At 42.4% G+C, this 24,625-nt stretch overlaps 2 protein-coding genes across 4 annotated transcripts in view; one reads left to right on the top strand and one right to left on the bottom strand.

The window, feature by feature from the left end:
• Positions 1–24,625, top strand: part of ZYG11A (zyg-11 family member A, cell cycle regulator) — a 133,279-nt gene that overhangs the window by 60,349 nt on the left and 48,305 nt on the right. For 2 of the 3 annotated variants that reach the window (XM_020871464.2, XM_020871463.2), the window contains 3 exons: positions 1,324–1,385; positions 2,232–2,329; positions 5,438–14,105. In XM_020871464.2, the coding sequence (XP_020727123.2) occupies positions 1,324–1,385; positions 2,232–2,329; positions 5,438–5,601 (324 nt within the window). In that variant the 3' untranslated portion in view covers positions 5,602–14,105. Of the gene's footprint in view, positions 1–1,323; positions 1,386–2,231; positions 2,330–5,437; positions 14,106–24,625 lie in introns of those variants that run through there. The other variant, XM_070468150.1, reaches the window with a different exon arrangement.
• Positions 7,703–24,625, bottom strand: part of LOC110123500 (enoyl-CoA hydratase domain-containing protein 2, mitochondrial) — a 29,706-nt gene continuing 12,783 nt past the window's right edge. The window contains exons 2-10 of the mRNA XM_020871473.2: positions 21,502–21,569; positions 21,348–21,435; positions 18,341–18,427; positions 17,434–17,526; positions 15,755–15,811; positions 15,356–15,543; positions 10,614–10,664; positions 9,168–9,215; positions 7,703–8,339 (exon numbers count right to left, since the gene is read on the bottom strand). Of these exons, the coding sequence (XP_020727132.2) occupies positions 8,262–8,339; positions 9,168–9,215; positions 10,614–10,664; positions 15,356–15,543; positions 15,755–15,811; positions 17,434–17,526; positions 18,341–18,427; positions 21,348–21,435; positions 21,502–21,569 (758 nt within the window). The 3' untranslated portion in view covers positions 7,703–8,261. The remainder of the gene's footprint in view (positions 8,340–9,167; positions 9,216–10,613; positions 10,665–15,355; positions 15,544–15,754; positions 15,812–17,433; positions 17,527–18,340; positions 18,428–21,347; positions 21,436–21,501; positions 21,570–24,625) is intronic.

The raw sequence follows: 24,625 nt of genomic DNA, 5'->3' as shown, positions 1-24,625 counted from the left end.
TTCCTTCCCAAGCCTCTGTTTTTGTTCCATCTGTTAGGTGTATTTGTTAGATATATTTTGTGTATCTGTTAGGCCACTATCATTGCAGGAAGTTCCTTTACTGTCGTCCTGAAGATTCTCTTTGCTCTCTCATGTTGGATTCCCTGTTTCCTGGATTGCATACCTTCTTGTTCTTTGGTTTACGCCCTCATTCTGTTGGGTGATATCCTCCAGTAGCTTCCTAAGAGATATATGAAAAGAAAATTTGAAACCTTTTATATTTGAAAGACCTTTATTTTACATTCACCTTTAGTTGATCAAATGGCTGGATATAAAACTCAAGTACTGAAATATTTTCCTTTCACATTTCTAGGTCATTGCTCCATTGTTTGTTATTTCTTGGTATCACTGTTGAGAAGTCCTGTGCCATTTTTCTTTGGAAGCTTTAAGATCTTTGTCTTTATTGTTTGGAAATCTCAGTGATGTGCCTTGATATGAGTTTATTTTCATCTGTTCCTTTGGCTACTTACTTCTCTGGAATCTTGTTTTCCTTCAGTTCTAGGAGATTTCTTTCTAACCTTTTCATCCCTCCATCCCTTCTTCCTCTTTTACTTTTACTTCCTTTCTTACTTCTTTACTCTTTTTCTCCCTGCCTCCCTCCCTTCCTTAATTCCTGTTCTCCTGGTTGAAAATCATAAGCTTGGCTCCCAACAGTCTAAACACCCATAGAAGGATAGAGTTGCGGGCAGGGGCACCTCAGCATTTAGTATTTAGATTTTTCACTTCAGCCCCCTGTTTTTAGTGTGGTATTTCCAACCTCAATTGTTCATGGGGTTGCCCAGTCCAAAAATTTTTGTAAGGGGTGGTAGAGGAGATCTGGGAGTCTTGATTCTTTGGTACTTTCAACCAGTCCTCCTATTTTTAACCCTACGTGTAATCTCACTTCCTGAAGTACTTTGTATGCCCAATTTTTAAGTCTGTTAGGGGTTCTGTTCAAAATAGTTTTTTTTTTTTAACCTTCCCCAGTGCTAGATCTATTAAATCACTTACCATTTTTCTTCTGCTTTGTTTCATGTGTGTTTATCTTCTTTTAAACCATTTGTACTGTTCCATCATGCTCAGTCTTCCATCTTTAAACAGAAGTCCCTTTCTGTTGTATTGTTTTCTACGTGACTTTCTTCATATTCTGCATATGTAATGGCTGTCTAATTAATAGTTGGTTGGCTAGATATACCTAAATTTGAGTAATCAATCCTTGATTTTGAAAATTTATATTGTTTCATATGTATGTAATTATAAATGACATGAAATAATACTAGAATCTTGATTTCTCTTTTTGTATAGTATACAACCATCCAGAATTGGCCAAGTTCAAGTTGTAAGATGACAGCTTTGATCACTTACAGGTAATTTCATTATGGCGTAGTGCTTCTCTTAAAGCTTGTCCTCAGTCTGCTCACTATGTAGAGGCCGTGGTACAGGGATAAAATATTAGAATCAAATAACCTTATATTCAAATCCGATTTCTTTGTGATACTGGTAAAATCACTTTAAGAAAATCTCTGAGACTTAGTTTCTGTCATCTGTAAAATGAAGCTGGCAGTGTGCAATATTGAGGGTGGAATCAGCTATTGAATGTATAGTGTCTAACTCAGAATATAATTTCTTAAATGCTGGTTCCAGTTATATGCTCAGCAATACATCTGTCTTTTCTTTTTTTTTTAATCTCATATCATTTTACTTGTCCTCAAGAAAAGTGATGACAAAATTATGACTATAAATTTGGGTAGGGAAATAAAGGGAATATTTAGTATGAGAAATCATAACAAATTACAAATTATAAAATGCTAAAACACCACAATCATCACAAAATCTAGAATAATATCCTAATATATTCATTAATGAAATTTCTGACAGACATCTATAATCATTTTTCTTACATTTCTGGCAGCAAACTCTGTTTGCTCTCTTTTTTTTTAATTTAATTTTATTTATTTATTTTTTCCATTTATTTTTATTAGTTGGAGGCTAATTACTTTACAATATTGTAGTGGTTTTTGCCATACATTGACATGAATCAGCCATGGATTTACATGTGTTCCCCATCCTGAATCCCCCTTCCACCTCCCTCCCTAAATACATCTGTCTTAATGAAGAATTGACTCTGGGGGTGTTGGCGGGGATGTTGAAAATTCTTATATCCCTGATGTTAGCCTGAGTTCTGAAGAAACATCTTCTTTGTACTTATTTAGATCCTTCAAGGCATTTTTCCCGCTCCTTGGCAACTTCTCTCAACCAGAAGTTCAGCTCTGGGCACTATGGGCCATGTATCATGTCTGCAGTAAAAACCGTATGTATTTAAAAATAACCATTTTTTAGCTATTTTTTTTGTATAAGGATTAAGTTCAAGATGGAATTTTGAAAAATTGTTCTCTTATGTCCTGATTTTAACACTTTTTACGAAGAAACTAAAGAGCTTTTGTATTAGTATAAAAAATGCTACAGAATTATAATTTATTTGGGGATGGATGGTAAGCAATACAGAAAGTGAAAGTGTGCTCCCGCTCCTATTCCCCACAGGCAAGCATTGTTTATTAGCTGCCTATAACTGTCCTTCCAGGTAATTTTCTGTATATATGCTATAGTTATTATATGCTGTACATGCATATGTTTTTAGACAAAATGGGCTCATTCTATGCGTGTTATCTTATAGCTTTCTCTTTTTCACTGAATAGTTTATCATAATACTATCTTTCCTATAAGTAATACATAGATTTGCCTCTTTGTAGTGGTTTGTGGGAGACTGGGGGGCCAGATGTCAGGAGTTGTTTCTCAGGCAAATTAAATGTTCTTCCACATTTGTTGCTTTAAATTCCTCTTGGGAATTCTTGGCTTTTTTCTTTGCTAAGGAATACTACTAAAATTTTTGCTTGTATTATAAAAGAATTATAGACTTTAATTCTGTATAAAAGAATTAAAGAATTTGTATTATAAAAGGAATTATAGACTATAATTTTATGCTGAAAAATCTAAAGGTATAACTTTTAGAATTAATGAAATGTTTAACTATCAAAAGTATAAACTATCTTAAAATAGCTTTAACAAGTATTGGGACCAATGTGCAAAAAAATCTAGGAAATAATTTATAGACTGAAATAATTATGGACATATTATACTCCTCAGTTCTTTTCTATTCACATATATAATACAGTTCAAGTGAATGAGTACAGTAAGTGATGAGGAATTTGAAGGTTATTCTAAAGCTAAAGTGACAGAATAATTAGGAAAGAACTGATAGAGAAAAATGGTTTTTAGGAGCTTGCCCTAACACTTCTCTTCATTTTTGGCTACACCCACAGCATGTGAGATCTTAATTCCCCCAGGAGGTATTGAGCCCGGGCCCCTACAGTGCAATCTTGGAGTCCTAACCAGTGGACCACCAGGGGAAAACACACACACACACACACACACACACACACACACACACACACACACACTGTATATATTTAGCAAAGATGCATCTATCTGGTGATTAAGAGAACAGACCCCAGAACCAGACTATTTGAACTTTACTCTCTTTCTCCATTTACTAACTGTGGGAGCTTGAGCAAGTTACTTAACCTTTCTGTGCCCCAGTTTCCTCATCTGTAAAATGGGGATCCAAGTATCTGTTCTATAGGACTGTTATGAGAATTAAATGAGTTAACATTTGCAAAGCATATAAACATTGCTTGGCTTATAGTATTAGCATTTGCACATAGTATACTATTAGTACAAGCATAGTACACAGTATTTGTTAAATACATCACTTTATGAGTATAATCTGCAGAGCTGAGTCAAAATATTATGAATGTTTATAATTTTGGTGGGTATTGTTAAATTGTGTTCCAGAGAGTTGATTACCGGTTTGCATTCCTATCAGCAATATATGAGAGCTTGCAGTTTCCTTTTATTCTTGCAAAAACTTTTTAGTTGAATTTTTGATCTTTGCCAATCTGAGGTGAAAGTGATTCTAACTTGACATTTATTTTAAGTAAGGTTAACTGTCTTTTCTTACATTTGGATTGTCTGTTGGTTTCCGTTGCTTGCTTTTTGTTTACTGTTTTTTTGATCTTTTTCTTTTTAATTTGAAGGAACTCTTCCAAATATTTTTTTCCAGTGTATTGTCTTGATTTTATTCATTGTTTTTGCTAGTCATTATTTTGTTTTATGGCCTCTGGATTTCAGATCATGGTTATACCTTACAAAATCAATGAACATTTTCAGAAATTTTCTTTGAAAATACTACCCTCCAGCTATTCTATTCCTTTCTTATAACATTTATCAGAAATATCTTATACCTTCTCTCAATCAGTCCTACATATCTTGTAACCATTACAAAGAAAAAGTATCCATGTCTTTGTTTCTTTTTACTGCATTCTTGGTTGTCTTGTTGTGTGTTTTTTTTCTTTTTAAGATTTTTATTGATATGGACCATTTTAAACTCTTTATTGAATTTGTTACCATACTGCTTCTGTGTTTTTTGTTTTAATGTTTTGTTTTTTTGGCCATGAGGCATGTGGGAATCTTAGCTCCCCAACCAGGGACCAAACCCACGTCTCCTGCATTGGAAGGCAAAGTCTTAACCACTAGTCTACCAGGGAAGTCCTTTGAATGTGTTTTGGATCATGATTTCTGTGTTTAACTGACTGTTGCACTGATTAAGAGAATCCTTTTCAGACTGAATTGTGGACATGTCCCTTTAGTACAGTTTTGTATTTGCTTCTGTCAAGTGTTCTGGAGGTTTTCCTGGGATTGATCTAATCCTTATATTAATTTCTCAGCTTAAGGATTCCAAGAACATTTAGGATAGTATAAATTCAAACCCTGTACCAACTTGGGACTCAGGAAAGACTTCTCCCCAGAGCCCAGGCCAAGATAGAGATGTTTCATTGTCTTATCCCTTGTCTTGTCTGGCCTTTTTGAGGGGCCAAATTTATGCATTATTTTTGCTTCTGACTTCCTAAGTTAAAATCGAAATTCCTAGATTACTGAAACTGACAGTCCCTTTCTACTCCAGATAAGTTACAGGTGAGGTTACATGAGCTTTAAGTGTTTTTTGTTTTGGTCTTTGTGTCTGACTCCTTGACAGTTCCTTTACTTTGTATACTCAACCCATGAATTAAAATTTTTTTCAATTATATTTTATCCAACCTCTGGTGTGTTTTTAGGTTGTCTAGCTCAGCATACTGCCTGAACATGAAACTTTTATTATTTTTGTAGTAAAAGTTCTTATATCCTTTTAGCTAGAGATATTTGAAGCATAGAGTTGTCTGGAAATAAACTTAAAAAATAATCATCCGTTATCAAATTGCACAAGCCAAGCATTATTGGCATCTTAAAAATGATGAATGTGGTAATTGGGAATATTTAAAACACCAACTTGAACATCAGGTTTCTTTGCTTGATTTTCTTTCAGCCAGCAAATACTGCAAAATGTTAGTTGAAGAAGAAGGATTGCAGCTTTTGTGTGACATCCGGGAGCACAGTGAGGCAGACCCCCAAGCACAGCAGATTGCAGCCTCCATTGTAGATGACTTCAAAATGCATTTTATGAATTATCAGAGACCCTCTCTTTGTTGAAGGCCCTTCTTAAGCTCAGGGCCTCAGAGGTGCTGCATCTTTGGTATCAGGCCTTCTGCTGTATCAGCAATCAAGTGTTGGATTGAAACAAGTTGTCGTTGGAGTTTGTGAGCTGAACGCCTTGTTGGCCTTATTGGGTATGATTTTCTGTAAGTTATAAGAAGTTTGGATTTGTGTGATAGCCATAATCTCAAATCAAGCTGGAATCATTCTTGGAATACCTTTTCAGTAGTTTTGAAAAATCAAGCCCTGGATTCTGTGGGAAGACCTATAAGCTTTTGTTAGAACAGCTGTGCCAGTTAATTTTCTCTAGCCCTGACCAATTTCTTAACTGAGTATTTGTCAGAGGAAAGAAAAAAAGGAATACCTATGGAGGACCTCGGTATTTATGTTAAATTTCATGGTTGAAAGAATCTCCTAAGTTGTTATTCCTGGCTATATGAGGTTTTTGGAAAAGAAATGCATGAGAGTTCTAGGAAACATGTGTGTTTAAATGTATTGTTTGGAAGGCAGAACTCTGTTGGAGGGAATGGAAAAATTTTTTTTAATACATACCAAATTACCTTCCACTCATTGGGTAGAGTAAAGAGAAATACATTTTTATGATTTTTGGATAGTCTACCTTTGACCTTTTTTCCTCCACCTTTACACATTAGACTGAAGGAGCATAACAACATTGTGGGTAATTGGGTGTGCTGGTGGGGCATGGTCACAGGACCGACAAGTGTTTAGATGAAAGATTATATGGCGAGTATAAATCTCAATCCCTCAGATTTTTAATTTTCCAAAACTGAGAGGAAAAGGAAGGACTGTGCCAAAGATTTAAAGAGGGGCTCTTTAAAAAAAAAAGGTGCTCTTACCTACCTTGGATGAGAAAAATAACGAGCTTTTCTGAGAACCAACCTCAACCCCAGTATAAGCTATGAGAGGCTTTTGTGTCCTCTGCAAACCTGCTCTATGGAATAAAGTCCTTCCTTACCTTATTATTGGCAACCAATGAAACATGTTAAGCCATTCATCTAAATTTTTCAAAGAAACAAAATTTTTTTTAATTGGTAGCTTATTTTAGGACTAGATTTTTACACTGTAAGCTGGCCAGATTCTTAACTGGAATGTGCCATATCATCTTTTGAAATCAAATGAGATTTATTCTTATTCAAAATTGTTTTTTCAAACTATTGCTCACTGGTGTCCCACTGGATAAGGGGAATTTGTGACCTGGTTCCTTTAACAGCCCTGAAACTCCACAGATATTCTCATTCATTCTTCTGCATGATTCTAAAAATATGTCTTAGTTTCCTGACCTGGGTTCCATATGTCAGAACATGTTGTTACCAGATACTAGTTTGGGCTGATGTGAGGAAGATGAGTGGGAAATAGTGCCTGTTGAGGTCCAGTTCAGCACTGGGCACCTCTGTACATTTTCTCTGATTTCAACAGTCCTCTGGGATAGTTTTATTCTCCCCATTTAACAGGTAAGAAGAAGGAAGTACAGCAAGATGGTTACTTTCCTGAGTAGACAAATACTGCTCATGTGGTTGGTGCTGATTCCTAAGACTTGGGTTCTTGCCTTCCCTTCCAGGAAATGAGTACAGCTTTGAGGCACATTTGTTTTTAACAGCAAGTCAACAATGTTACTTGTCTGTGTCCATGCCCATGCCCATGGTTCAGTAACTCCTGAGCCTGCCCAGGCACAGGCTTAGGAAGCTCAGATCAGTTAAAGATGACCACATGTCTCTTGCCCTGCCTTGGCATCGGAGGAGGGCTGCTGAGGCTCGTGTGCACATGTGTGTATCAGCCCCCCTTTATTTCAAAGTGCCATCATCTTGCTTACTTTTTGCTCGTGCTGTTCCCCTCAGTTTTCCTCTTCTTTGCCTCCATTGCCTGTTCGATCCTTCAGGCTTCAACTGCAGTATTACCTGTCCATTTCTTAATCTCCCATGTTGTCCACCTGAGTTAATCATTCCCTTCTCAGGGCTCCTGAAAGTTATTAAATGCACCATCAGAGATTTGCCTGCCACCCTACAGTTTACAAAAGGTTTTCACAGCAGTGATTTCACCTGGTTCTTAAAAGAACACTGTACATTAATCATAACTCATGTTTATGGAACATCAGGTATTTTATTATTATTTTTTAATCCTCACAACAGGTTCCTTGTAGTTGAGGAGGCTGAGGCAAACAGGAGTAACTGGCAGAGAGCTGAGTCTATTCAACCACAGCCAAGGTTTCCTTATTATCTCTGTTGTACTGAGGAAGAAACGGCTGTTGTGGGGTGGTTTTTACAAGCCTCTTGCCATCTCTGGTGAGCACCTAATAACCGAGACGCAGAAGTCAGGCTTGAGTGCCAGTGCTATAAAGGCCCAGAGGGGTCTGTTTTATCCTTAGTTTATCGTTCTATTAGGGAGAGACAGGTATGCTCCAAAGCAAACCCGACTCCAGTGATGAGCTCGCCTGGCTGAGGAGTAATGAAGGGAACAGTAGGTGGCATAGTCAGCACGCTAGTACCAGGCACCTTGCCAATCATTTCCTGTCCATCATGTTCTTGTGAGGAAACTGGAACCCAGAGCGGTGAAATGATGAGGGCAGAGGTGCCGCGCATCTTCCTTCTGGATCCTGCCCTGTAAGGTGTGCTTCTCCCTTGCTTCAGGTTAAATGGAGGTCACTCGCCAACAAATCTGGGGAGGCGCTTCTCCCTGAAGGCAGCCATGCCTTCCAGCCGATCCCGGGTTGGGATGTTCTGAAACAACATACCGAGTATCAGTTTGCAGAGACAGGTCCAGAAACCAGTAAAGACTTGCTCAAGGTTGTTCAGCCCATGGTGAGGCCGAATCCAAGTCTCTCACTGTCTTTGGACTCTGGTGTTGGGTCACGCGGGCCTTGGTGGCTCCTTGGTCTCCTCACATCAGACTGTACTTGTGCACAGTGTACATGCGTCTGAGAGCCCACAGTCTCATTCACAGTCTGAAATGAGGCTACTCGGTAGAAAGCAAAGACTAGGCTTTGTGGTAAGAGCTGTGGCTTTGAATCCTGGTATACAGTTGGTTCACATCAGGTTCTACAAGTTCCCAAACCCCCGTTTAGGAGGAGTTTTTTACTTGTTAGCCTGGAGATTAATGTTTTTGACTCACTAAGGAGTAAAGGGCTAAATAGGTCAGCCACAGTTTATTGTCCCACCATCGAGCATACACAACCTGTAGGCAATAATCAAGGCCTTGGCATCCTCCAGCCTGGGCTTTAGGCTGGTACAGCCTGGCCTGTACCAGTAGCCACTGGTAAAGGGAACTCAGAAGCTGTTATTCTTCTGTCAGGTTCCTCTGTGATTCTCTGGGCAGCAAAGTAGGGCAGGGTACAGCACCATTAGATGGCTGAGGAAACAGTCCCAGAGAGTGCTCTGTGGCTCCCCTGGGATCAGTGCAGGCTGACTGTGAGGAAAGGAGTGCCGCAAAGACCGACTGTGTGGGTTGGGAGGAACCTATTCAATTGGTCATGTACTAATAGTACCCAAGGACCCTACTCTGGCCGAGCCTCTGCTTAGAAGCATGCAGGACTGGCAGCAGACACATACCTGGGCATAGCATATCCCTTCAATGGCCATCCCTGATGCAATGTCCACCTGCAAGAAAGAAGTGGTGCCTGGATCAGCCTTGCCCACCTCCATGTGCTCTGGGCACCAGCTCGCCTACTTCCTACTGTTTCCTGGATTCTTCCAGCAAAGAATTAACCGAGGCTTACTGTATGCCAACCCATATGAAGAGAGATGATGTGGTAAGGAATCCCTTACTGGAGAGGGAACACCATTCATTACAGAGGTGAAGCAGTGCTGGGATGAATGGGGGCTGTGAGAACAACAGGGAGGATTACAAACAGCCTTAGAGATGAGGAGGGAGTGTGTGAGCTGTGCTTGCACAGCCATTGTTCCCTCCTTCCCCACCTGGCTGCCTCACCATGCCTCCTGTCACCCCCATTAATGAACTTTGCTGGCTTTCCATTGCCCTCAGAACTAAGGCCTGCATGACTTGGCCCCTGGCAACTTCCCAGTCTCCACTGTCCACTGCTTGCTATTACTCACTTAAAGGCACTATTGTAAAGAAGTACTGTTCATAGCAGCAGTTATTTTCCCTACTACACAGCTGAGAAATCTGAGGCATAGAATGGTGGAGTGATTTGTGTAAGGACACAATAGTGTGTGGAAAAACAGGTCTTGGAACCCGAATGGTCCAGCACCAGGGCCCATGCACCTAACCTCACTGCTGTGCTGACTCACTCATCCCTTCCTCCTGTTCAGTTGAGTTGCTTCTTTATACACCTCTGTGTTTTCTCTCACACTTTCCAGTTTTTCTGGAATTCTTATCCAGCCTAAACCCCAATTCTAGAAAACATTCCCCAACCCAGCACTGTCCAGCCCTGTACCCAGGAGCCCTATGGATGGTGCAGCTCTGCCCTCTCCAGGCTGTCTGCTTGGTACTCTTGACTTTTTATTACTGATTTGTATCAGTCTCTCTCCCCACCTTGGGGACAGTGACCATATTTGATTCTTTCCGGTGTCCCAGTTCAGATCTAGGTTTAGTGTTTGATGAATGAATAAGTCAATGTGTAGGATAGCTGCAGCCAAGTCAGCATGCCTGAGCCCCGTCTGTGAGGCCACAGTACTGACCACCAACATAATCCTGAGAACATGGACCGATAGCCATGCAGACCTGGGTTCTTGTGACTCATTTGTTCTGTGACCCTGGGTCAGTCATTTACCCTTTCTGGACTTCAGTTACCTTCTCTCTCCAAAGGAGAGAAATGAGGATAAAATATAATTTGGAGTATCACCTGGCCAAACTTCATTTTTTAGGTGGGTAAAACTAAGGCACAAAGAGAGAGGTCAGGCTCAGAGTCTGTAGGAAGAGCCCGATTCCTGAGTTCTTCCCAGCTGTGCTGCCCATCTGTGTGCCTTGAAAGCACTGCCTCCCAGCCACCCCACCGACCTCAGCAGACGCTAAGTTCCGACCCAGAACCCTCTCACCTCTATTCCTCGGTCAATGGCAACTTTGCTCAGCCGCACAGCGATGGGGGCCTAGGGAAAAGCAAGCGCTTGGTTGAGGAGGGGATCAGTTGGTGCTCACAGTTAGGCACACAAGCTCCATGATGGCGGAAGAGGTCTGGGTAGAAATCCAGCTATTCTAGTGACAGCGTTTATTTTGTTAGTGTTATACCTACTAATTAGCTGATGTTCCTTTTCAATAGGTGAAGGAAGCCTAATTGATCCCTAATCCTCCTAGTCCTGACCATCTGGAATTCTTGTCATTTAATATATCCCACCAGCATGTACAACATACTCCACTGTACACATGCTTTCCCACCTACAGATTTGTCTAATGGTCACAGGCTGCTCCCCATCCCTTCAGGATGGGTTTAATTGAGGCTCAAGGTGGGGAAACACTTGGCCACATTTGTCCAGTGAGTCAGTGGTGAAGCTTAGATCTGATTCCCAGTCACCTTTCCCACTGCTGTTCCCTTCTCTACCCTTCTCATCTCAACAAATGCAAACCTCCACTGAAAGCATGTTTTACCCCAGTAGGGTGAAAAAAGGTCAGTATTAGGAACTTGGACTTTGGAATCTGGCAGGCCTGGATCGAAATCCTGAGGGATATTTTGTAGGGCCACTTGGAAGCAGGAGCACCAAAGTGACCATCTTTGCCTCTTTGGTCTTGCTTCTAGTTATTTTGTGCCACTGCAGTTCTGGCTCTCCATCCCCCACTGCATTTCCAGGCAAGGAGTGCGTTTGCCTCCTATTTTGTTCATATTGTATTATTTGAAGGTTTTGTAAGACTTTATCAGGAAAAGAACAATTTTAAAAGTCTGTTAGCATGGAAACCATAAATGAAAAAACTAGCTACATAAAGATAAAAGAACTTCAGACTGGGAAAAATACCACAGATTCAAGCAAAAATCAAGATCTGGGAGACTATATTTGTGATACTATGACAGAAACATTTCCTTTACAAAAAGCTGGTGTGTGTGTGTGTGTGTGTGTGTGTGTGTGTGTGTGTGTGTGTGTGTGTGTATTTAGCATTCACACAGTATGGAAAGCTAGTTCACAAAAAGAAAAAAAAGACACAAGGTGTGCTCAGCTTTACTTTTAAAGAAATGTAAATCAGAACAGTTAGGTGTTCCTTTTCACCTCACAGTTGGAAACTGTAAAAGGTTGGTAATGCCCATTATTGTTGAGAAGTATTTGCACACATAATTGAATGGAGAGTAAACTGGAACAATGCTTCAAGAGGACAGTTTGACAAGAACTGGCAAATTAGATAGATGCCCATGCTCCTTCATGTTGTAACTCCATGTAGGCATCTACCCTATAGATTCACTTCCAAGAGTACACTAAGATGTACAAAGTTAATCACTCCAGTTATTTTTCAGAAGCATAAAGATGTCAGTAATGTGAATGTTCCTCATTAGAGTACTGGTTAAATGATGGCACATCCATACCATGAATGAAACAGTATGCAGTTTAAATGAATGAGGTTGATATGTATATGCTGAAATGGGTAACTCTCCCAACATATTAGGTGAAAAAAGGAAGCTGCATAGTGCTGTGTATATTATTCCATTTGTGTAGAAGGTATTGGTATGATGTGTCTTTGGGGAGAAGGGAAAAGAGAATGGAAAACTTCACTTTTTGTTTTATACTTTTCCATACTTATTGAATTCTTTTCTGTGCATAGTTTGTTTTTAAACGTCAGTTAGAACTGGACTAGCCTTTAAAGGCTAGTGTACCTTGTCCCCTAGATTATCCTAAAGGAATTTAGAATTAGATATGTGATAATATGTGCATATTTCACATGTACAATGAAAATTTCTGGAAGAGTATGCAAACTGTTAACAGTGGTCATCTGTGGGGAGAGTGACTGGGGAACTGAGGAATGTTTTCGTGACCCAAAACATTTTGTCTTTTTGCCAGTGACTGAGTGTTGTTTTAGGATGTGGGACTTTTCACTTTGAACCTGGACAGCCCCAGGATAACAGGATCACCCTACTTTTGATTTTTACTCTATGTCCTTCTTATTCTTCTATCCTGTTTGATTTGTTTGTCATGAATATGTATTATTTACTGATTTCTCATCGGAGAAAATTAAAAACTATATAGCCATGTTGTCTCTGTGTTGAAAACACACATATTTATGTTTCTGAATGTGTGTGTACAAAAATGTAGTTGACCCTTGAACAACCCAGAGCTTGGGCAAACCAACCATCCATGCAGTAAAAAATCTACACAGAACTTAACAGCTAACCCTCCCTGTAAAGAGTTCTGCATCCACAAATTCAGCCAACCTTGGGTCATGTAGTAATGTAGTATGTATTTAGTGAAAAAAAAATCCATGTATAAGTGAACCTTAACAGTTCCAACTTGTGTTGTTCAATGGAACACTGTGTGAAGTAGGTCGGTTAGAAATATGATGGATCATTTTGAAAAAAAAAAGAAAAATATGATGGATCATTTTGTTATTTGGAAATGAGTGTCACAGTTGCCACAGGATGTTCCATTCCTTTGATGTTCAAATGGAAAATGTATTCAAATCCATATTCAAAGGGTAAAGTATATTTACTGTTTAAAGGGAAAATCTGAGTGTTAATTTGTGGACCTTGTGTTTATTGATAGGCTCTTTGGGGCTGTAATCTCTGGAGCAATTTGACTGGCCTGCTCTTGGTAATATATCCACTAGAGGGCAGCTGTCTACAACAGCATCTCTTGCACTCAACCCATAGGAAATCTTTTCATACTTGGCACTCAGTAACTCATTTGGAAGTTAAACAGGTTGCATCAGAATGTCCCAGCATTTGCATTAGTGATTCTAATACCAGTTTTTGGTAGGCTGTTGTTTTGGTATAGAAAGCTACTTTTAAATACTGAAATACTAGTAATTAGTAAAATACCATTATTTCAGTATGTTGAAAAGTCAGAAGCCTGAATCATCTTGAGACCAAGCTCAAAGACCTTGTTATTTATTTTATGCAAAATGACAAACCCTAGAGTCTACAATAGGCCCCTCAATCTGTGGAAGTGTAATTAGCTACCACCCTGAATCACTCAGACTTTTGTTATCAGTTCAGACTTTCTGACCAAGTATAAGAGAAACACGACAGCATTAAAAGGAACAGCATCAGACTCTCCATTTATGTGACGAAACTATAAACAGGAAATGAAGACAAAACAGATGCTTTTAAACCAAATTTACCATCAGTTTTTTATGGTCCTTACCCTCAAGTAACTAAGCAAGCAAGTAAGTAAAGATCTCAAAGTTATAAAAAGAGGCAAGATTATTTGAGGGAGATTTTTTTTTTCCCCTAAATAAGATAAGTCTTTTTTACTTTTCATGACTAATTCAAATACTTTTCTGTGTTAATATTAAAATGATACAGTATGGTTAACAATATTATATTTGACTTTTGTAACATGTCTTTAATTTTTTGTATTTGAAATCCATTAAAGATTTAGTTTGTTCTTTGAAAATTTTGTACATGTTCTGCACTCTTTAAAATACTAGTTATTATATGTATTTCTGTATTAATGCAGAATGAATGCTAAAATAGTGTCTGTCTTTGTGGTATTATTGCAGTCACTTTCTTTGACTTTGAGGAACAGTCACTTAACCTTGTTGGGTCTGTTACAGCACAGACACGACAGGGATAAACACCCCAATTGTTTGGATTGTTCTAACATTGGGACACTATTAAAATACCTAGGACTGTTTGTGTCTGAAGGATGAGGGTGCACCATATGGATTCAGTCAGTATTACAACTTAACAGAACCTGGCTCCATTTCAGCTGCTTGCCTGTTTTTATGGAAACTTGGGACCTCCCTCTGGCTCTGTTAGAGAAGTGAGAAGCCAGTGGAGCCTCTCGGATACTTGGAGATTACTGTAGGCAGGGCCTAACCCACTCCCTGGGTATCTAAACTTTTGGGGAGACTATATGTTAATAGGCTATTTGATGATTAAAAAAAAAAATGTATGGGTCTTAACATATGTCCTACATCATGTATTTCAAGTGCTTTTCCACCATGTAGTATGTATGGAGAGATGGGCTGGTAGTTCTTTATCTGTTTTAAAGAAACTTGCATTTTCAATTTTGGGACATATTAACGCTCTACTGTCCAATACAATAGCCAATAGCCACATGTGTCTATTAGCATTAAAATATGGGAACTATAATTGAGAAATTAAAACTTTAAGTAATGTGGCTAGTGGGACTTCCCAGGTAGCTCAAGGGTAAAAAACTGCCTGGCAAGCAGGAGCCTTGGGTTCAGTCCCTGGATTGGGATGATCCTCTGAAGAAGGATATGGTAGTCCACTCTAGTATATTTGCCTGTAAAATACCATGGACAAGAGGAGTCTGGTGGGCTACAGTCTGTGGGGTCGCACAGAGTAGGACATAGCAAAAAAATGTGGTTAGTGGGTGCCTTAGTGGATGGCACAGATAGAGATCATTTGCATCATCTCAGGAAGTTCTATTTTACAGGCTGTTCAGAGGATTTTCAAGCTTAATTGATCCCAGCCTCTCAGAACTCAATTTTCACTTTGACTTAAAATCTGATTTAGTATTATTTACTAGATGGCTGAGTGGAGGCAAAACCACCAAAGACAGTGAATTTTATAAATCTGGGGAAATGGATCTTGTGTTGCATGAGACGCCCTTGCCCCCTGGCCGCCCCTCCCATGACCCCAGTGGCCCAGGCCCACCCGCGCCAAACAGCAGTCTACCTGGGGCAGGATCTCCTGGGCCAGGGCTCGGGCCCGGTGGTAGGCGGCGTTGCCCTCCTCATTCTGGGCCACAGCGTGGTTCACCAGCCCCAGAGCCTGGGCCTGCGCCCCACTCAGTCGTCGGCCCGTGAAGATGAGCTCTTTCGCCAGGGCCACCCCCAGGCATCGAGGCAGCCTCTGAGTCCCTCCTGCCAGGATGGAGTAGGGGTGGTGAATCCTCATGGGACATGGGGGCCCAGAGGAGGCCCTTGCTGGGGGTCAGCCAAGACCTCTCAGAGGACGAGATTGGGTTAGGCTGGTGGGGAAGAGCCCAGAACATAGGGCAAGAGAGGAAAGTAGGGAATTATGCTGGATAGAGTGGAGTTGAACAGGTAGAGGGTGGATGGTGTGTGTTATTACCTGCTCCTGGGAGGAGCCCTCGGGTGGTCTCGATCAGCCCCATGACAGCCGAGGAAGCTGCTTAGACAAAACAGAGTGAAGCCCCCACCCTGTCTTCTAGCACCAGCCCCTGAGGATAAGAGACACTCTGGGCTCTGCTCACCCCTCCAGCCAATCACTTTTCTCATGGTGCAGCCACAGCCAGGCTTCTCCAGTCACTGCCTTTGGAAGAGCCCTAGGCTGGAAGTCAGGAGGCCCAACACTCACCCTACCTCCACAACTCACTGAGCAATTCTCTTAGCCTTTCTGAGCCTCATGGATGGGGAAAAAAATTGATAACCTCTCTTTTACCTGCTTTATAGAGTTGCTAAGGATCAAGTGAGGTGTCATGGTGCTTAGAACAAGGGCAGGTTCCTGGATGGTACCCAGTACCTATTTGTGAGTTAATGGATTCTCTGTCTCATGTTAACTCAGGTCTGGCCTAGAGTGTCAGTGACTCCTGCTTCCACCAGGTTTTCCTCCCAGCTTTTTGTCATCCTGAAATTTTCCTGTATTCTGATCCACATCTTTTTTCTGAGTTGCACTTCCTGTGAGAAGCCCTCCTTGAGTGTCCCACCCCATAGGCTTCTCCTGAATTCCTCAACACGGTCCCTCTGAACCATGCAGTATGGGGGGGAGGGGTTTACATTCACCCTCCTATCCATCAAACCCTGCAAGTTAGCTCCCATAAACACAGGCAGGTGAGAACCAGAGTTGGTGCTATGACCTGACCTGGTATTTTGATGGCTTCTCTTTGCTATGTATCATGTGGATATAAAGTGCCTCTATGCCTGGGGCTATATGTTAAAAAAAAAGTTCTTGGTGGCAGGAGAAGTAGTAGCACCATGATGACACTCAGATCTTCTCTAAAGTAAGTGTTAGTCGCTCAGTTATGTTTGACTCTCTACCACCCCGAAAACTTTAGCCCTCCAGGATTCTGTCTGTGGGATTCCCCAAGCAAGAATACTGGAGTGGATTGCCATTTCCTTCTCCAGAGGATCTTCCTGACCCAGGGATCAAACTCAGGTCTCCTGCATTGCAAGCAGATTCTTTACCGTTTGAGCTACAGGGGGGTCTCATATCTTCTCTGATCTGCTCTAAAAAGGGCACACCTAACCACCAAGTCAGCAAGGTTAAAAGCAATCAGTTATCTTCATCCTCCCTGCCCTCCACGTTTTGAAGTTCAGTTTCTTTTATCTACTACCGCAAAGCTTTGTGGATTCTGATAGAACTACTGTAGGGCACTGTTCCTGCCCAGTCATGCTTGTGATTAACTGGGCATGTAGCAGACTGCCCTCCTGGCTCACCTTTGTTCACAACATGATCGATAAAGCTGGCTTGGACAGAACTGGAAGACTGAAGAGATACCTTTGTCCCCAATCTTCGCTCTGTGTTCTTTCTAGTTGTGTCAGCAGTTGCCCTGGGGTTGGCATGAGCAGTCCTGAGTTGAGGGCAGCTGACTCTGAGAAGGGACGAGTCCTGTAGCAGTCAGGGGCTGGGTGGTGGTGGGGGAACCACTACTGCCTGAATTCCTTGGCCCCCACTTTGCCTTTAGTTCTGGGGTTTGTTGGCAAGCTGAGAGCAGTGGCTGACTGCAAAGTCCCCAGAATCAGCTTGTGTCACTCACTCTTCCCTCCCACACCTCTCGCTGTACCCGGTACCTGCCACTCGGAGGTCACAGGCCAGGGCAAGTTCCAGGCCTCCACCCAAGGCAAATCCATCCACAGCAGCAATGGTGGGTGCAGGGAAGGCTGCTGTGGAGACAAAGGACGATGGCTCAGCCTGCGAGGCCCTGGTAGGACCAGGATAGTGTCTCAGGGTAGGAGACGATCTAGGTGGTTGTGACAGACGGCTTCATTGGCCCCAAGCTTGGGGACCTCTCCTGGTACCTCAGCCAGGTTATCTTAGCAGTCAGTTTTCCCACTGGGGAAAGTTGTGGGATCAGCTGGGGAATAGGAGTGGGGAGGTGGATGGGCGGGGTGATGCCTGGTCAGGCCCACTCTCCTGTGGGCCTCCCTGGGACCAGCCTTTTTGCTCTCCCTTCTCATTCTGTGTGCTGGGAACAGAATTGAATCCGACACGGGGAAGGCAGACAGGCAAACAGGTGATGATGATTCAGGGTGATCAGTGATCTGAGAAAGGAAGCTTGGATGATGGGCCAGGGATGGCTTCCTGGAGGAAGAGGCACTGGTGGTCTTAAAGAATGCATAAACAGTTCAGATGGCCTAGGAGGGATATTCCAGAAAAAGGAATAAGCATTTGTCAAAGCCTGCAAGCATGCTTGCTTAAAGTTGACTCTGGTACGGCCAGGCTTGTACCCTGAGCACAGGGGCTGGGGGCGGGGTCAGATCTAGCAGGGCACTAATGCTGGGGAGCCAGTGCCCTTTGGACCCTTGTGACACCCTCCTCCTTGTAGAATTCATTGTCCCTGCCCCCTCTCCCTGGGAGAATCACCTCTCCACAGAGCTCACAACAGAAACCATTCTCTTTAGAATATGGTAGATTGGGTGAGGCTAGGATCAGCAGGACCCCTGAATGCCCTCCTCTTCCCCACTCCAGAACCCTTACCAATCTCAGTCATCAGGCCTCGGAGCCGCTGGACAAAGACCCCCACTTCTGTCTCACTCATCTGCTCCCGCTCCTTCAGGTCTGCACCTGCCAGATGCAAGGGTGACAGCCCTTGGGAAATGACCTGGCACTGAATCCCAGGCTGTCAAAGGATCCAGCAATGGAAACCTGAAGAGAAGCAGCCAGAGAGGAAAGAGAAACACCAGGAAAACTTGATCAGGGAAGCCAGGGAGGGAGGAGTAGTTCAAAAAAGGATAGATGCAAAAACAACAAAAAGATAAATTGGATTTCATCACAGTTAAAAACTAATGCATCACAAGAGACTATCAAGAGAGCAAAGACAACCCATGAACAGAAGGAAATAACTTGCAAATCAATACATCTGGTAAGGAACTGATATCTAGGATATATAAAGAATTCCTACAACTTAAATACAAAGGACTTCCCTGGTTGTCCAGTGGTTTAAGACTACATGCTTCCACTGCAGGGAGCACAGTTTGATCCCTGGTTCGGGAACTAAGATCATATAAGTTGTGCAGAGTAGCCAAAAACAAACAAACAAAGGACTTGAATAGGCATTTCTCCAAGGAAAATAAGCCAGTGGGATTTCCCCACTAGTCCAGTGGCTAAGATTCAGCTTCTAATGCAGGTGGCCCAAGTTCGATCCCTAGTTGGGGAACTAGAGCTCTCATGCCAGAACTAAAAGGTAGCATGTGACAATGAAGATTGAAAATCCTGTGTCCCTCAACTAAGACCCAGTGTACCAAATAAATATTTAAAAAAAGAAGATAAGGCAGTAAGCACTGGAAGGTGTGTTCAACATCATTGGGGAAATGCAAGTAAAAACCACAGTAGGATAGTGCTTTGTAGCCATTCAGACGATGATTATAAACAACAAGCAAAAAAATGTTGACATTGGTGTGGAGAACTCTGATGTACTGCTGGTAGGAATGTAAAATGATACAGCTGCTGTGAAAAATATTTTGGTGCTTCCTCCCAAAGTTCAACATAGGATTACAACCTGGTCCAGCCACTTTACCCCTAAGTATATGCCCCAAAGAATTGAAAGCATGGACTCGAGCAGATACGAGCACACCAATGTTCATAGCAGTATTAATCACAATAGCCAAAATGTGGAAACCACCCAAGTCCATCAATAGATGGATAAACAAAATGTGGAATATATGTGTGAAAGGGAATATTATTACTTTTTAAAAAGGATAGAAATTCTGCAGTATGCTACAACATGGATGAACATGAAGTACATGATGCTAAGTGAAATAAGGAAGCCATGAAAGGGCAAATGTATGATTCTATTTGTATTAAATACTTAGAGTAAGCAAATTTGTAAAGATGGACAGTAGAATGGAGGTTACTGGGTGTTAGGGAAATGGGGAGGAATCGCTTAATGAGTACATAGTTAATGAGATGATGAAATAGTTTCTGAAATGGATAGTGGTGATTGTTGAATAACCTTGTGAATGTACTTAATGCCAGTGGATTTTACATTTCAGAGTGATTAAAAGGTAAATTTTGTGATTAAATGTAAATTTTGTATAATGTATATATTTGTGACAACTCAAAAAATACATTAAATAGTAATAAATTTTATTATTTTTTCATATTTTATTTAGAAATAATTGACGTGCATCAGGTATAATTATTTTTTAAAAGTAGGGCTTGGTGGGGGAGGCTGAAAGGTCAAGTAGATGAGGAGTGAGTGCAGGGACAGTGGCGTGGGGGTGCGCAGGGTCCTGGGTGAGAGAATAACAGTGGAGGGTCATCAGAGGTCAGATGGCAGGAGCCTGAGTCACGAATAAGGGGTGAACATAGTCTCTGCAAGTCCTTGATTATGTGAAAGTCAGTTGGGAGAGCCCTTGGGAGTCTAATTAGTCCTAGCCCCTCAGTGACAGATGGGGAAACTGAGGCCCAGAGAGAGACAGGGACTAGCCCAGGATTCCAGGGCAAATCAGGGGCAGATTCAGACCTCCTGCACGCCCCCTACTTTGCTGTCCTTCGCTGGCGGGATGAGGAGCGGGGCTAAGAGACTTGAAGTGACTGTGATGGAAGACATCAGACCATGGGGGAGCCAAAGGAAGAGGCCGGAGTAGGAGGAGGGCCTCGATCAGGGTCGCGGGGTCAGGCAGACTGGTCCCATACTTCCCTTGCCACCTCCCTCCCCAAGCTGCTCACTGTGATCCTGGCAGCTGAGGTCTGGGGACTGAGCCACATGCCCTTGAAACCGCCTAAGAATCACTTGCTTCCCACCCTCGCCCTCCGCAGCCTCTCCCCATCTCCCTGTGCCCCCTCCACAGCCACCCCAGAGTCAGTTCTTCGCTCAGCTCTCCTTCACTTGCTTCTTGCTGTGGGCCTGGGATGCGGCATTTTTCATCTCTGAAAGGAAGTGCGTGGGGCTTGCCCTGTTGTGAGGACCAAATGGTGCAGAGACTCGGAAGAGTTTTTTGACACGGGACTGAGATCTTGTGGGCAAAGGGGCAGTGAGTCAGGCCTGTCTTGGCCACAGACCTGGTGAGTGTCTTTGGACTCCACTTTCTCATTTCCTCAGTGAAAGGTCAGAACAGAAAGAACAAGGATTTGGGGGTCAGAGAGGTCAAGTTCTAACTGAATTCTCACTAGCTGTGTGGCTCTAAGCAAGGAATTGCCCCTCCGAGTTCCCAGCTTTAAATGTGAATGAGTCCTGTGCTATGTGCCAGGTCGCTTCAGTTGTGTCCGACTCTTTGCGACCCTGTGGACTGTAGCCCGCCAGGCTCCTCTGTCCATGGGGATTCTCCAGACAAGAATACCGGAGTGGGTTGCTATTTCCTCCCACCGGGAATCTTCCCATCCCAGGGATCTAACCAGTGTCTCCTGTGTCCACAAATGGGTTCTTTACCACTAGTTATCTGGGAAGCCTGAGTCCTGTGCTAGAACAACCTAAATATTCCCTAAATGCAGGCCTGTGGGAGCCCTGCTGAGCCCCAGGTTGGGGGCAAGGAAGGAAACCCACCTGCACAGAACACACCCTTCACTCCACTCCTGAAGATCAGGACACGCACTTGCTGGTCCTCCCGAAGCTGGGCCAGAGCTTCCAGCAGCTGCAGAGAAGACCCAATCAGATAACTCCCATCTCAGCTCCAGCCCACCCTGGTGCCCACCCTTACCTGACTGACGAAGACGTTCCCCAGTGCATTGCGGGCGCTCGGTCTGTTCATCAGAATCTCAGCAATTCCTGCAGGGGACAGGGCAGCCTCGGTGAGACAGCTGCCCTGCTCACTCCTGGGCTGGGGCCTGAGATCTGGGCAGCCTCTACCCTTGATGAGCAAGCAGTGTGACCTGGGGCAAGGCACACACACTCAGGCCTCAGTTTTCCCATCGGTAAGATCTGGCCAATAACCCTTGCCCTGTCTGCCTCGTAGAAGTGGAAAGGCTTGAGAACCTCGGAGCACCATGGGGAGATGGACAGGAATGACTGCCCCTGTGGTTCCTGCCTGCTTCTGCCACTGTGACACACACATACACACACACACACACACACACACACACACACACACACACACACCCCTTCTTGAATTTTGTGATCTCTCCATGTTATTGTTTTCTCAACAGCCAGACTTCTCGAGTGAATGAGTTATGATAATACCACCACCCAGAAACCTCGTGTGCCCAGATTCATTCATTGCTCCCACCTCCCCCCAAAAGTAACAACTCTCCTGACTTTTTTTTCCTCCTGACTTTTTATGGTGATCACTTCCTTGCGTTTCTTTACAATTGTATCACACAGTTGGTCATCTCTAGACATTATAGTTTAGACTTGCTAATTTAAAAAAAAAGACAACTCTTAGAAGCTTGTAAAAAATACTTAGGTTCTGCCTCTAGCCCTATCTTTCGCTCAAAAGTTATTTATTGAAGAACCTGGGGTGGGATTTCCTGGTGGTCCAGTGGCTAAGAACCTGGGGCATTTGACCTGTAAGGTTTCCTGCAGCATGGAATGTACTGATTGCACACTCACGGGGCACGTGAGCAGATGCCTCTGTCATTGGAATTTAACAGCTAATCCAGAGGCTTGAACACATTCACATTCTGTCCTCTTAGGCAAGAGAATATCCTTTGCCCTACTCATGTGATATTCTTTCATGAGCACCAGTGAAACTTCTTGAAAGGGTTTTCCATATTCAGTTAATAATTTTCTTGCCTTCCATTCACTTAAGTATTCTCCAGTCTAGCTCCCACCCCATCACTCGGCAGAAACTGTTCTCACCTAAGTGAGACCAGTGTAACCAGTGTAATCACATCACTAACCGAGGGACATATTTCCATCCTGCTCCCAGGCTCAGCTACAATTAACTCTCCTGACCAAACACCTGCTCCTCCTTGAACATTTTCTGCCATGGCCTTTTTTTTTTTTTAATGGACAGTTTTTTTTCAGAACAGTTTTGGGTTCACAGCAAAATGGAGTAGAAAGTGCTTCCCTGATGGCTCAGAAGGTAAAGAATATGCCTGCAATGCAGGAGACCCAGGTTCAATCCCTGGGTTTGGAAGATTCCCTGAAGAAGGAAGTGGCAACCCACTCCAGTATTCTTGCCTAGAGAATTCCATGGAGAGAGGAGCCTGGCAGGCTACAGTCCATGGGATTGAAAAGAGTCAGACACGATAGAAAGTGTTAAGATTCCCATAAATCCTCTAGCCACTGCACATGTATGGCTCCCTACCAGAGTGGGACATTTATTACCAAAGATTAACCTCCATGCATGTGTCATTATCACCCAACTCCCATGTTTACTTTAGGGTTCAGGGTTCACTCTCAGTGTTGCATATGCTATGGTTTTTGACAAACTGATTACAACATGTACCTGCCTGTGGTCCCACATTTTCCTGGCTTTCTTACCTCTCAGATGATGCCTCTGCACTTCTTTTCTAGGTTTTCTTCTACCCAATTTAAAAATTCTTAATGCATTTATTCAACATATATCTGTAATAAATAAGTCTTGGGGATATAATATACAGCATGGTGACTAGAGTTAACAATATTTGAAAGTTGCTAAGACTGTATATCTTATAAGTTCCCTCACATACCCAAAAATGTGTGTGTGTGTGGTGATGAATCTTAACTACATTTACTGTGGGGATTATTTCATAATATATAGAAATACTGAACTGTTACATTGTATATGTGAAACAAATGAGACAAAGCAAAGGCTAACAAGAGTTTTGCCAAGAGAACGGACTGGTCATTACAAATACCCTCTTCCATAAACACAAGAGAAGACTCTACAAGTGGACATCACCAGATCGCTAATACTGAAACTAGACTGATTAATATTCTTTGCAGACAGATGGAGCAGCTCTATACAGCTAGCAAAAACAAGACCAGGAGCTGACTGTGGCTTAGATCATGAACTTGTTGCAAAATTCAGACTTGAATTGAAGAAAGTAGGGAAAACCACTAGACCATTAGGGTATGACATAAATCCCTTACCATTATACAGTGGAAGTGAAAATTAGATTCAAAGGATTAGATTTGATAGACAGAGTGCCTGAAGAACTATGGATGGAGGATTGTTGACACTGTATCAGAGGCAGTGATAAAGGCCATCCCTAAGAAAAAGAAATGCAAAAAGGCAAAATGGTTGTCTGACAAGGCCTTACAAATAGCTGAAAAAATAAGAGAAGCTAAAGACAAAGAAGAAAAGGAAGGATAGACCCATTTGAATGCAGCATTCCAAAGAATAGCAGGGAGAGAAAAGAAAGTCTTCCTCAGGAACCAGTGCACAGAAATAGAGGAAAATAATAGAATGGGAAAGACTAGATATCTCTTCAAGAAAACTAGAGATACCAGGGGAAGATTTCATGCAAAGATGGGCACAATAAAGGACAGAAATGGTATGGACCTAACAGAAGCAGAAGATACTAAGAAGAGGTGGCAAAAATACACAGAAGACTCTACATAACCATGATGGTGTGATTACCCACCTAAAGCCAGACATCCTGGCATGTGAAGCCAAGTGGGCCTTAGGAAGCATCACTATGAACAAAGCTAGTGGATGTGATGGAATTTCAGTTGTGCTATTTCAAATCCTCAAAGATGATGCTGTTAGAATGCTGCTCTCAATATGCCAGCAAATTTGGAAAACTCAGCAGTGGCCACAGGACTGGAAAAGGTCAGTTTTCATTCCAATCCCAAAGAAAGGCAATGCCAAAGAATGTTCAAACTACTGCACAACTGTACTCCTCTCACACACTAGCAGAGTAATGCTCAAAATTCTCCAAGCCAGGCTTCAGCATTAC

Source organism: Odocoileus virginianus, chromosome 5 (assembly GCF_023699985.2).
Source record: "Odocoileus virginianus isolate 20LAN1187 ecotype Illinois chromosome 5, Ovbor_1.2, whole genome shotgun sequence".
Taxonomy (NCBI): Eukaryota; Metazoa; Chordata; class Mammalia; order Artiodactyla; family Cervidae; genus Odocoileus; species Odocoileus virginianus.
The sequence above is the reverse complement of the archived record's forward strand: the minus strand, read 5'-3'. Positions and strand labels throughout refer to the sequence as shown.